Source organism: Pholis gunnellus (assembly GCF_910591455.1).
Source record: "Pholis gunnellus genome assembly, chromosome: 11".
In the NCBI taxonomy this organism is placed as follows: domain Eukaryota; kingdom Metazoa; phylum Chordata; class Actinopteri; order Perciformes; family Pholidae; genus Pholis; species Pholis gunnellus.
In genome coordinates, this window is record NC_136538.1 from 24072482 (window position 1) to 24087232 (window position 14751).

Here is a 14751-nt window from a genome sequence, read left to right on the forward strand (position 1 = left end):
CTTTCTTCCAGAGCTTCCACGTAGCTGAACTCTGACCTAAACGATATTACCCCTCAGAGGATTATTCCCCTCAGAGACGTCTAAACACCTTAAATAATCACATATGGAAAATGACAGTGTGAAATCAAATGTACAGATCTAATAGACTCATATTCGTATTGGACTTATAGATTAAACGAGTGATTTTAACACCAAATTATGAATGTGTGATGCCACAATACCACAAATGTGTCACAGCTCGAGTGAGTCAAATAACTCAATCTGGTGAAGGAGTGGAAGAGAAAAAAGCAACATAAACACAAAGAATTCATTGTGTTCGTCTACGTTGGTTTGTTGACTACGGTTTTGAAGCCTCAAGTTTGGCGTTTTGGCTGCCGCCATCTTGTTTTACTGGAACCAGAAGCGACATGAGATGGTGGAGCTTAGTACTGAACACTGAATAAGACATTTTTAGATGACGAAAAATGTTCTTTTATGAAGTGAAAACACTGTGAAAGAGTTAAAGTTGAAAGACGAAAACACGGACAACAACGTGGTAGAGACCTGTCAATCACAGTAAGCCCCGCCCCTAAAGCATCCCCTGCTTTATGGTCTGTGTGACTCTAAATGGACCATCATTTACTAAATGAACATCATGCTGTATTGAAGAAGACTTGAAACTAGAGATTGAGACCATAAACTCATGTTTACAATGTTTACTGAGGTAATAAATCAAGAGAGAAGTAGATCATTTTCTCATAGACTCCTTTTAAATGCAGCTTTGAGACACTTCAGCATCGGCTTCACTTTTCAGAAAGGTTGCCGCCTGACTTCAGCACTTTATCAGAACTGGCCTGCAGCGATGTCCTCCACGGCAGCAGAGTACAATCAGCTAGTTTTACTTTTACCAACGACATTACCTGGAATTCAAGCTGAGAGTGCTGCTGTACTTATTAACAACCAGTCACGCCTCCTTAAACGTAATCAGTTAGCAACAGTACGTTGCTGTTTGATGAACAAATGTATCTCTCTCTCTCTCTCTCTCTCTCTCTCTCTCTCTCTCTCTCTCTCTCCCTCTAATCTCTGGAGACAAGGGCCTTTTTGTGTAAAAAGGGGAAATCATAGGACTCACATGCTTCGGAAGGAGAGAAAGTGAGGGATCACAGCAGAGGACGACGGGGTTGTTCAGAGGAGAAGAAGAAGTCAGAGAGGAGCAGAGACTGAAGTGATCGTCAGAACCAGACAGCTTTGAGCTCTATTGGACCGGACCGGATATCCTAAACATGGAGAACGGAAGAACAGAAACAGACGACAAGATGGAAGACGTGTCAGAAGGTAAAACAGGTGGCAAAAAAAACTCAAACTTGGAGAAAAACTTGCTGGTTTGGTAATGTTTCCTTCAGTGATCAATGGATTTAAAGGGTTAGTTTGTCACCAATGACCCAAACAAGCTCACTGATCAAGCTTTAGATCCAGTGTTCTGTGAGGTTAAACTGCTGTTTTTATCAATGGAGTCTGGTGTGTTTGAGGAGATCATAGATAACAGTATCAGTTCGTCATCAGAAAGGTCCGTCTGACAGCAAGGTGAAGAGGTGAAAACGTTCTAAATACAACGTTCACTTTTACTGAAATAGATTCTTTTAGGAGTCTAAAATACGTCCACAGCAGAACACGTTTTGCTCCTTTAAAACACTAGAACCTCAAACAACCACATTCAAAACATCACAACTGTCCCTTTAATACATTCAATGACAATACATCACCTGATCATTCACAAGCCTTTCTGTACTGTGAAGTCGTTACGCATCTCTCTTTGGTTTTATTTATTTATATTTTATTTATATTCATGGTTCTTTGTAGTAGTTTTGTGTCTCTTTGTGGCCATATTGAGTCTCTTTGTGGCCATATTGAGTCTCTTTGTGGCCATATTGAGTCTCTTCCTGGTTCATACGCGTCTCTTCGAGTGACATTTTGCAGGCAAACTTTGGGTCCGATCAGTAATCCATCCGTACCTTTTACACATTGGTGGTAACTGGACTCCATGTACAGCGTGCTCAGCATTAGTTAATGTTACACTATTAGTTGCAATGTCACTGGTAAATTAATTTAAATGGGCTTACAATGGAAACTGTGAGGAACATCATGTGTTCTCTTATCAGTGATCACAGAAGCACATCATCTTGAGTCCCAACAGGTCAATGAGCCTCTTCTGTCTTTGTGTCTGAGGTCACTGTGGGACAGTAGAGCTTCATGTTGACATCCTGACGTCCTTTTCTGGTCTGTAACAACTGATGGCGACAGCACGAAGCCAAGCTGTGAGAGGAAACGTGTTGACAGAAAGACTCCATTGTTGAGCGCTGTATATTCCTTCGTTTGCTCCGTCACAGTGAAGAAATGTTAAGCATTGTCAATTATGCACCATAATATGTGTTAAGTACGTATTTCAGATGACCGTCTGCAATGTTGACCTGTGACATTTCCACAACAAACACACAACAAACAGGCATTGTGCTTTTATACAACCAGCCAACTGTCCCAAACTGTGCTGCATTTAAGAGAATAATCCATGATAGACGGGAGTTTCCTTGTGCAGCACTTCTTCCTCCAGCAGTCTGATCATTTTCTAAACACCAACAACAGTCACTCAAAACCTTCCAGCAGCCTCGGATGAACCGCTCTTCTGTGGCATTAGATCTTATTTGTCATGAACCCTGGTGCCAAGGTTTATTAATGTGCTGTGATACAAATCTGAACCACGACATCACTTTAAAGACCATGAATGTGACGTATTAGGTCACAATTGTGGACGGACTGAAATATCATTCGGTGCAATGTTTGTGGTTTATAAGACGATCCCGAGCAGATTGAATGTGTGTCTCATCATTCACAATGTTGTTGGTTGAATTTAAGGTCCATGTTTCTGGCATTGAGAAGGTTTATGGGGATGCATGACCCAGTCGGCAGACAAATGTTTTGCCGTTGTGCGTTTCTGCAAACAGCGTGATACGTTGAATATTGACGTTTCTGCAGCTCGTTGATTGATCGCTGGTATCTGATCAGAGCCCGGGTATCGTCATCGGGGTTTGGAAACGTTGGATTGGTGCATCTCTAGTTAACAGTGAGTTAGTTTCACATCAATGTATTTAATGCAAAGAAAAGATTCCATCGCATCAAAGTGTTTATCTGCTGTTTCACTGCATTTTATAACTTGTTGGATCTGGAGGGAAATCCGCTGGATTTGACTGAAGCAGAAAGAAATACAAACAAACAGCTTTTAGAGTTTCTGGCAACTGCAACTTATAGAAGAAGCATTGACGCTACGGGAGTGAGATAAAAGATGCAAATGCTTCACAGTATAATTCTGTGAAGGTTTTGAGATGAATAATTATTTTGGACGAATCAGGCGGTTGAAGTTTCCACCTCTGATGTCATCCATTCAAGATGAAGTAATCATTCAATGACATCAATCAACACCAAGTGAAGACTTTGTTCTTCTTTCAGATAAAGAAGAACGTGTGGAGGAAGCTAACCTGGAGATTGCTCAGGTAACAACTCTTCTTCTTCCTAAAGAAACTATTATGGTATGGTCTCTACATACCATAATACGTTCCCTCTCCTCCCTTCATCTGTCAGCAGAGAGGTGACCTGTTTCTAAACTCACCGCCGCTAACCAATCATTTAACATTTTGACTGTCGTGTGACCTTCTCACATTTAGGCCTTTTAACTTAAGATTTATGTTTCACACACTAGCTGTGAATTTTATATTGTATTTGATGGGAATGATGAATTCAACATAATAATAATAATGAAAATAAAATTAATAATAATAATATTAATAATCTTTATTTATGAAGCGCTTTTCAAAACAAGAATCAAACATTTCAAGACTTTAAACAAAACAAATGACAGCAGACAAATGAAAAAAATGAAACAAATTAAAACAAATTAAAACAAATGAAACAAATGAAACAAATGAAACAAATTAAAACAAATTAAACAAATTAAACACATCAGTTGTTTTTTTTCAAAAGATGAATGAATGAAATGATGAACAGACTTCATTTCTCTCAATTTTTCAACTCCTGTCTCTTGTTGGACTTTTACATGAACAGTGCAATTAAAATAAACAGCTTTCACTATAATAAAAACATCATAATTTACAGTCAAATTAACGACAGCATCAGAGAGGAACGACAGCAGAAAGAAACAGGACAGATGTTCCATTCAGGCTGCTGCATGATGCCTTTCACATGACGGAGAGAGGGGGGAGAGAGAGAGAGAGAGGAGAGAGAGAGAGAGACAGAGAAAGAGAGAGAGGAGAGACAGAGAGAGAGACCCGTGTCATGTTCCCATGAGCAGATTCAATCAGCTATGAATGAAAAACTGTAGAGAAGAAAAGAGAGGCAGATAAAAGAATCCACTACTTTTAGAATATATAATATATAATATATAATATATAATATATAATATATGATATATGATATATGATATATGATATATGATATATAATATAATATATTATTAAGAAAAGCAGGACTAGAAACCAAAAACACAAAAAACGGACCTAAAAAGAAGAATGAGGGAATTTAAAAGTTATACCCAACAATATGAACCAGTGTTTCTTTTAGTGAAACTTCATGAACTTCATGAACTATTCTCTGCTTCTTGTGATGCAGCTGCAGGGCCTGGTGGCTGAGCTGCGCGAGGGGCTCCACGCTGCCCTGACGGAGCAGTGCGAGCTGCGTCAGAGGGACCGCGGCCTGGAGGAGGAGCTCCGGAACCATCAGACCGACGTGGACGACAAGATAATGAGCCTCAAGAACTCACTCAACACTTTCAAGGTGCTGGAGAGAGAGACACACGCACGCACGCACGCACGCACGCACGCACGCACACGCACGCACACACACACACACACACACACACACACACACACACACACACACACACACACACACACACACACACACCACGCACACACGCGCACGCACACGCACGCACACACACGCGCACACACACATGCACGCGCACGCACACGCACACACACGCACACGCACACAGTCTATTCTTGGTGAGTCGCTGTAACATAATTTAGAACATCTGACTGAAACTGTAAACTAATTTCATTTATTAGGAAGGTCTTTCAGACGTCTTACTTCAGAAATACTGAGAGGAGCACATTTACGTCTTCTATGTCGGCCATGTTGTAATGTTTGTGACAGTTTTCCTAAACCTAACTGTTGGTGTTGTTGCCTGAACCTAACTGTTGGTTTAGTTGCCTGAACCTAAGTGTTGGTGTTGTTGCTAACAGCTTCATGTCAAAGAGTAAAGAGAGGCTTGTGTTGTGTTAATCTGCGTGTAGGAGGAGCTGAACGTGGCGTTGATCCACATAAAGGACGTCTCCAGCAGACAGAAGGAGGTGCAGAAGAGGATGGAACTGTTGCCGTCAGAAAACAACAAAGACATCATCTCTGTTCCACACAGGTAGGACTGAAACATACGTAATATACTGTAAATACACAAAAAATACATTATAATCATATTATATGTTGCCTATTGCACTCTTCTTACTTATGTGCTGTTTTCTATTATTCATAGCTACGTAGAGTTTTGTCTCCAGAGGTGCTTTTGATCTCCTCTAAACAAAAAGCCTTTTTGCAATAAGATTTTGGCAAATACGTTTTTTTCCGATTGGTCCAAATATAGAAAGAGCTCCAGGGCAGATGTGCTGTCAGCATCAGCAGAGGAACACATCTGCCTGCCCGGCCAGTCAGACCTCAGTGTTATTCAACACTTCTTCTCCAGTCTGCCACACGGCAGCTCGCCTCAGAGGAGCACCACGTCCACACACAGTGAGTCTGTGTGAGAACATCACCCACCACAGAAGAAGAAGCTCAGCTTACTCACTTTTACGTGTGTTTGTGTTGCAGCCTCCGTCTCTGAGCAGGAGGCTCAGCAGCAGAGAGGTTGTCGGTCCAAATCTCCAGCGTGGGGCGAGAGGAAGACCAGCAGAGACGACACAGAGATGCCTAACAGCCAGACTGAGAACAGTAAGAAATACACGCGTTCATGCAACTAATGATATGAAACTGGAAGCTAGATTGATGGTGTTAAGACAGATGATTGACAGGAGCGCTCCTTCCCTGAAACAAGAGACAAAAACAACAAAAATAAACATTTTACCGTCTTTATTTCAAGCGTTGGATGGATAGAGGCGTTTAAATACAGGATTGTTTGCGTAGCTCACTGTCACCTTCATAAACACTTCCTGGTTGCACCTGATTGGCTCGTTTGGAAACTTTCCCTCTTATGTCACTAATATTTATGTCAATAATGCTGAATCTGTTCCTCATTTTAGATCAGCAGTTAGTTTTTCCAGGAGTTTCAGGGGGTGGTGAGCCTGGTGAGAAAGGCTAGCTGTTTCCCCCTGTTTCCAGTCTCTATGCTAAGCTAAGCTAACTTTCGCCTCCGGCTCCGGCATCAAATATGAAAGAATATGAAATATGAAATATGAAAGAATCAAATATCAAATATGAAAGAATTTGATTATTTCCCAAATCGTCAAACTTTTCCTTCACATTTGAACACAAGTTTAAGGCAGAAATACAGTTTTAGTGAACACAGATGATCAAAACCCCCAAAAACAATCTCTTCATCTGTTTGAAGTCTAACATCTGGAGGTAAAACTGAACTCGCCATCTGCTGTTGGCTGGTCTTTGATGCCAGGCGGAGTTTAAACTGGTATATCTGTGTGTGTGTGTGTGTGTGTGTGTGTGTGTGTGTGTGTGTGTGTGCAGACAGGAGACAGCGAGTGGCTCTGGAGCTGCTGGAGTCGGAGAGAGTTTACGTGTCCCACCTGTCTCTGTTGCTGAAGGCCAACATCTCCTTCAACGGGTCCGAAGCTCTGAGCTCCAAAGAAAAACGGTAAGTTTGAACAAAAACCAGACAAATGAACCGACAACAGATAAGAAGGTCATTTCATACCTTTACTCGGTAGACAGCTCTTTCAAAAACAATATGTACATTTAAGAAGGTGCACTCACAACTTTAAGAAAAGATCTATCCCACGCGTTAAACGAGCCATAAACCCAATAAATATCACATCACTTCTATCTTTGTCACCAACATCCATTTACTGCAGCAGAGGCTGCTGATCTAATATCAGAGCTCACAGTGAGGAGACAACAGGAAATCAGCTAATCAAATAACAGCAGGTTCTCCACAGCTCACTAATGTCATCACAGCGTCCGCACACGTGGTCCCAACGACCACCAGCACCAACGAAGAAGGTGCAAATGTGCTGAAGTGGGTCAAATGGTTCATTTTAAATGAATGCATTTGTTTTAACTTGCTGCCAGATGTCCGTCACATAAGATGGTGTAATAATGTTTATTATATTACATGAAGGTACAACCAGAAAGGATGTTTGCAGGTTCTGGAAGCTGAAAATGCTTCCTTCCTTTAAAATAATTTCCCCATGCTGGTTTCTTATTTCTGTGAATGTTTACAGAACAGATATCCTCCTCTCCTCCTCTCCTCTTCTCCTCTCCTCCTCTTCTCTCCTCCTCTTCTCTCCTTCAGGCCGTTTCCCTGCGCTCTGAGGTTTCTGATCCAGCAGCACCTGGAGCTCCTCCACACTCTCCAGGAACGAGTGCTCAAGAGCCAGTGGCAAGGCATCATGGGAGATGTGTTCATGAGGCTCACCAGCAAAGAGGTGAACTACAATACTGTGCACACCGCCCCAGTGTCGGTATATCATGGAGTCATGGGAGGGTCATCTTCTTATATTTATCTTAGATTTATTCTTTCTCATAGAGAAAAAGAGAGTTAGAATTAGGGCTGCAACAACGAATCGATAAAATCGATAAAAAGCGATTATTAAAAGAGTTGGCAACGAATTTCATTATCAATTCGTTGTGTCGTCGATTATTACGCCACTCAATAAGTCGCGGAGATGTTTGAGTGTTCACAGCAGCTGGAATAATGGAACAGGACTCCGGTTTTGTCAGCTCATTAATCGATTATTAAAATAATCGTTAGTTGCAGCCCTAGTTAGAATATGTGGAAATATAAATTAAAACATTAAAACCATTTTTGAACCAGGACAGGAAGGCCCGCCCACAGCGTGTTGATTGACAGCTTACTACTTCAAGAAACAGCAAAAACAATCGGGAAAAGAATAATAAGAAGGAAAAATAAATGATTAAATAATACAAATAAATAAAATATCAAGTCATTTATTTGCAAAAACTAGATAAATATATATATTTCAAAAAATTATAAATAATAATGTAGAAATAAATAATTACAAGTGAAAATCAATGAAAATGCAGATAATTATGAATTAATATTGTATTTGTCTTTATATTTCCACTTTATTTATTCCTCTTTAGAGTTCAACATTTTTTCATTTACTTATTTATTCTTCTTTCCAATTTTATCTTATTCTTTTACAGATTTATTCTTTTTAATGTCACTCCTATGACTCCACACACACACACACACACACACACACACACACACACACACACACACACACACACACACACACACACACACACACACACACACACACACACACACACACACACACACACACACACACACATTGAATTGAGTACCAGAAACTTCATGTACCAAACTATACAGGGAGAGTTATTCTCCTGTAGATATAGATGTGTAGATATATAGATGTGTAGATATATAGATGTGTAGATGTGTAGATGTGTAGATATGTAGATATATAGATATGTAGATATATAGATGTGTAGATATGTAGATATAGATATGTAGATATAGATGTGTAGATATATAGATGTGTAGATGTGTAGATTGTAGATATAGATGTGTAGATATATAGATGTGTAGATATATAGATGTGTAGATGTGTAGATGTGTAGATATGTAGATATATAGATATGTAGATATATAGATGTGTAGATATATAGATATGTAGATGTGTAGATTGTAGATATAGATATGTAGATATACGCCACCAGTAAACTAAATACCTCTCTTAACTCCTGTGCCACCTGCAGGAAGTGAGTGTTGAGCTGCATGTTTCCCTTTTTTAAAGCAAGGGGTTAATTCATTAACAGTTCATCTGCTCTTTGTAATATTTTGACGACTGTGGACAAAATGTATGAAGGAATCTTTTGGTTTAATGCAATTCAATACAACAACACCACCAACCACAAACCACAGCGTTCAATCCTCTTTGTTGAGAATCAAACATGAACATCTTCAGGATGATCTGGAATGTCTTTGTGGATATTTAAAAACCATTTAACACAAAAGATGTGGAGCTCCAGTTTAACTCGCTTGTAAATCGAGACCTTGACATTTACGGCTCGCAGTGCGGCTGATGAGGAGGGGTGAAGAGGTCGGGTCTTGTGACCGGCCGTTTATAATGAATTTGAATGATGTCGGCAGCCATGACGGACCTTACATGAAATGTCAAATTCCAGCGGAGCCATGTGGGGAGCTGGAGAACAGAGGAAGCACCGAGACAACGGAGATCCTTGTTATCGCTCTGCAACACTACCGATGGCAAAGAATAGTTCCTAGTGCTTCACTGACAAACATCACGATTCTCCTAAAGCTTGACCCCCACAGGCATTACATAGACACTGAATGGTGATTCTCATGTTATCATTTATAATTATCTAAAAACCTGCATGTGGGCAAAATTAGAAATTCAATTTGCCACAATAATATCCGTAGTGTGAAAAACAAAATGTTCCAGGATTAAAAGTAGTAAAAAAAGCATTGATTTAAACTCCTAACAAAGTGTTTTCTAATATTAAGAGATAAAACTCGAGCTGCAAGCTAAAAACAACCACAATACACTGAAGCTAACGAGTCTATTGAAGTCAATGTGTGGCTAATTGTCTCTGAGTGATTGGGAGGAAATGAGGTAATTGGTAGGAACACCTACCTACTTAGAAATAAAGGCAGGTTCACAATGCATTGTGGGTCCCCGCTCACTGAGAGCTTGAGGGAGGAAAGAAATCAACAGAATGAAAGGAATCTAATTACAAGATAATTCTAATTATTCTAAAGGTATTTTGTTTGTGTAGTTTGTTTTATATATTTATATTTAAATTAGAATGAAAGAAGGTGATATAAAGAAGGTTATATCATGGAAATAAATTAGTGATTTGCTTTAAATAAGCAATACATGTAAATGGCTAAATAAGGGCTGTTTTTCTATCCTCACACGGGCTCATAATCTGCTACACCGAGTATTCAGCCACAACAGACTGACAGTGAAGGCAGCACAGGGAGTGGAAAATGTGCACGCAAATACGAAATACAACTTCTCTTTCTCTCTTTCTCTCTTTCTCTCCCCGCAGAGTGATTTCTTGGACTTTTACGTTTCCTACCTGAAGGAGCTTCCGGACTGTCTGTCGGTCGTCTCCGTGCTCGCCTCCAGCTCCATGAAATCATCTGCGTTCCTGGAGGTGACACAAAAAGAGACAGGAAGTGACGTAACAGTGCACAGCATGAGATAATGTAACAGGACAGGATGTGAGAAAGGGATTAAAAGATACAGGAGGACATTTATTACAACTTAACACCAGAGAACAACACCAGCATCCCTGTGATTCATAGACAACTAGCTCATAACTAGCTAGTAGCCGCTGTGTTCCTTATACCTGCTGTGCTAAATGGTTTTTGTCCTTCCATCCTGATTGGTCGACCATTGCTGCCCCCTTTTTGCTCCGATTGGCTGCAGAGTGAAATAATGGGCGACGAATCCAGACCCTCCCTCCACACCCTGCTCCTTCAGCCGGTTCAGAGGATCCCCGAGTACCTGCTGCTGCTTCAGGTTCGATAGCTACGACTTTGTGCAGCACATTTCAAACATGTAGCAATAATGCAATGCCCTTTACAGATAATAACACAAATAAGTATATACCTGCATGTGCAGGAGCTGCTGAGGCAGACCAATGCAGAGCACCCAGACTACTACCTGCTGCTGGTTTGCATCCAGCAGTTCAGGTCCTTCACGGCTCAGTACCACCACCTCCTCCAGCACAACCAGGAGCTTCTGCTGCACAACCGCAAGGAGATGAAGAGGTCAGGATTCACCACTCTCCTGAAAAATAACATCATGTGCATGATTTATTCTCACTGTTTGAACCTGACAACATGAGGTGTTCATGCGCAGGTCTACCATGACGCAGCTCTTAAAGACAGTGGAAAGCGGGATTCAAGCGAACAACATTGGCTCACCGTACCCATGCAACAGTGCCATGTTGTGAGTATTTGAGCATTCTTAACTTCCTAGTGGCTAACTTCCTCTTTGTTGATGAACCTTCTTATATGAATCATCTATAACGCACAGAGAACATGCCAACCAGGTGAAGCGGAGCAAGCAGCGTCTCCTGGAGCAGATCCAGTCCCATCGTTTCCAGGATTGGGACCAGGAGCCCGAAACTCATTGTTACGACTCAGAGTGGCCCTCCCAGCTCCCGTTCTTCAGCCCGGACCTGGACTCACGAAACCACAAACCAACAGGTCTGTGGTCACGGAAGCTTCTGATTAAACCCTTTCTGTGGTTTCTGTTTGATTAGACAATGCGCTTTTGGGCATCAAGAGGAATGCTGGGAGTTTTTTGTGGGGTGGATCTTGGGAGGCGTCAGTATGCTTGAAATTAAAAGTGCTTGTCAGATTGTCGAACAGCATTTGAAAACAAACTTTCTGAAGCTCCCAATCCAACCAGCACACCCAGTTTGCGTGAGCAATTTTCCAGGTGTCTGAAGGTGAGAAAGGAGGCAAGCTCTCTTTTCGAGATGTTCAGAAAACACTTCATATAAAGGACTTCTTATGAAGCATACTGAAGTCTTTTGAGAAGAAGAAGTGGGATAGGATAGAGTTTATATATCTGTTGCCAAAGTCTAACCCCTCTTGAAATAAGACCCTTAACTTCAAGGCACCGGCCTCTTGGTCAACAAGACACCAGGTATCTGTCGCATGTCATATCTGTGAGCTTTTTAGTCTTGTTTGCAATCATTTTTAAAAATGTCACTTTGTGTATCCCGTGTAGGGATTCGGCAGAAACAGACATACAACCCATGTCACTTAAATGCTTTTGGGGCACTTGCCCCATCGGTCAACCAGTCAACCAACCTTTGGCTTTCAGGTCTTGGCAGTATCCCAGAGAGCGAGGCGTCTGAGATGGCCATGTCGTGCCAGCATCATCTGCCCTCCAGACCTGCAGACTTCCGTCAGGTTCAACCGGGCTCCGCTCTGGCCGACGCCCTCGGAGAGTTCCTTCTCCCTGCAGACCCTCCGGGGATGGAGAGCCTCTACGAAGAGGACAGAGGCTCCCCTCACGATGTCCCCATGTTCGACCGCTGCTCCTCCGCCTCCTCAGATTCCTCCATCGACATTGCCTTCGTGAAGTGCCCCAAAGCGCCCTCGGTGTCCCATCGCGCGATGGCAGCGAACGTGTCGATGACCCGCGATGTCTTTGGCAACGGCGGACGCCACGGGAACGGTTTCAAGCTGCCCAACAGAGGATGCGTGTCTCCAGATGAAGCTGTGATGATGCGCCGCAATCAGCATCGCCCCCTTCAGGCCAGCCAGCGTAAGAGCAAGGTGAGCCTGTTTCCTCTTATATGTTCCCTCTTATAAATAATGGTTCCAATAGGGTTCTTCCTGAGGTTCTACCCAGAACCATTTGTTTCTGAAGGACCCTTTTTTGAAGACGTTTTTTCAAATGTTCTTCGTAAGACTAAAGGTTCCATTAGAACCCCTTTCATCCAAGGAAAGAGTTCTTCAAGGATTGTTGAAATCATTGGAGTTTAAAGGGAACGCTCGCAACTGACCCCCCCGCGAACTGTGAATGTGAACTATAATGGTTGGGGGGTAGCGAGAACTAACAAAACATGAATTCAGACTTTTTCCAAATCTGCATCATTATGTAGTTATTTAGGCATCCCTTGCATCCGTTTATTGCAACTAAAGCGCGAATGACGCGAATAAGCACAAATTATCCTGCGATCAAACTCCCGCGACCACAGCATTAGAAGGTGGAAAGGTATATGGTTCTAGTTAGCACCTGTCATTTCTAAGAGTGTACAGAGAGAGAAAGATTCTGGAATAATTTGTACACGTGTTAAAATCTTCTCTGCTGTCTAGTCACTGAACGGCCTGCAGATGGACAACACAGTGAGCGGTCTGGAGGGCGGTCCTCTGTCAGACCATCTCCAGAGGTTGGGACTGGGCAGCCATGCCAAGCTGGAGCGCCAGGGCAGTAAAGGCAGCAAAGGGTGTCCCACCCCGTCCCGTAAGGTCCACAGCCCCCCGGGGAACCGTGTGGACATCGACAAACACGGCGATGATCTTCATGGGCTGCTCAGCATTGTGGGTTGTCAACAAATCAATATATCTTCACCATAAAGCTGTTTGTACCGACGTTCAGTGTCAATACAGAAACACCGTAGATGGTGCCAGATGTGATCAAACCGTAGTTGAAATAATATTGTGTTCGACCCCACCAGGACTCGGGTTTCCAATCATGGGGGGAGGAGTCAAAGTGGAGGGGCGGGGCAGAGGAGACTAACCACACCCCCTTCAGCGAGAGGAGTCGGAAGCAGGACAAAGGAGGCTTCAGGAGCTCCTTCAAGAAACTCTTCAAGAAGAAGTAAGGACTGGAAGTATGCACATGAATGGCATGATAGGTGGAAGAATCAAACTCTCACCTCCTCATGCTCTTTCTTCCCAACAGGAGCAGTGACGAGAAGAAAGAGAAAGGAGGCGAGAAGACACCAGAAAAACAAAACAACGGTGAACATGAGACACCGGGGAAAAATCCCAAACTGGCCCATCTGGAGATAAACCGTGGCACAGCTGTATGAACACCCCAATATCACACCAGCACAGCTGTATGAACACCCCAATATCACACCGGCACAGCTGTATGAACACCCCAATATCACACCGGCACAGCTGTATGAACACCCCAATATCACACCAGCACAGCTGTATGAACACCCCAATATCACACCGGCACAGCTGTATGAACACCAATATATCACACAACATGAGGCTGTCTTACATCTACTACTATATAAATGATGCTGTACAGGTATAAACCATTTAGCTAAGCAACGTTTCCGCTCATCATTTCCAAATGTGAACTTTTGCTAATTTTCTAGCAGCAGGGTGTACTGGTTCCGTTAGCTGTTATCTATGGAAGCCCATTCCCACCAGCAAAAAAAAAAAAAAAAAAGTACAAAAAAAACAAACAAGATTTCTATATTTTTTTTGGCTGGCCCAAAGAGATGAAAAAAAACAACAACATTATTTCTTACTGTTTTTCTGCCAGCAAAAATAAAATTAAACCAAAAACAGATGTTTCCAGTTGCTGTTTATTGAAGGTCGCCACCTCGGCCACATTTTTTTTATTCTTTTATTTTTATACTCCAGAGCTGCTTCTTGCTTAGAATTCTATTCAAGGGTGCGTTTGCTCACTACAATCCATGTGAAACATCAAGCAATTTATTTCATCCGTTGTAAAGCCACGTTTAAAGAAGTCTTCAATGTACTCACAATACATTTATATGTAAATGTAGGTTAACCTATGAAGAGCTGCTTCTATGACTGTTGTGTTAAAGTATCTCATAATTTCGACTTTCTATAGCAACTGGAAACATCTGGTCAGTGTTATGGTTACAGATGGATGCACCAGAAGTGTTGGTGCAAAAAAAGAAATTTCAATTTTTCAAAGATTTCAAAAATCATTTTTTTTTTTTTTGCCA

General features: G+C 41.9%; 1 protein-coding gene across 1 annotated transcript; it reads left to right on the forward strand.

The window, feature by feature from the left end:
* Nucleotides 1–1262: 1262 nt before the first annotated feature.
* Nucleotides 1263–13903, forward strand: arhgef33 (Rho guanine nucleotide exchange factor (GEF) 33; the record flags this gene model as incomplete). Its single annotated transcript, XM_079168442.1, has 17 exons — nucleotides 1263–1314; nucleotides 3481–3524; nucleotides 4657–4821; nucleotides 5343–5464; nucleotides 5687–5832; nucleotides 5911–6030; nucleotides 6778–6904; nucleotides 7562–7694; nucleotides 10336–10443; nucleotides 10719–10811; nucleotides 10914–11062; nucleotides 11154–11243; nucleotides 11331–11503; nucleotides 12129–12586; nucleotides 13130–13354; nucleotides 13492–13634; nucleotides 13719–13903. 17 exons carry the CDS (start codon nucleotides 1263–1265, stop codon nucleotides 13846–13848), a joined length of 2478 nt encoding a protein of 825 aa, XP_079024568.1. The 3' UTR covers nucleotides 13849–13903.
* Nucleotides 13904–14751: the final 848 nt, after the last annotated feature.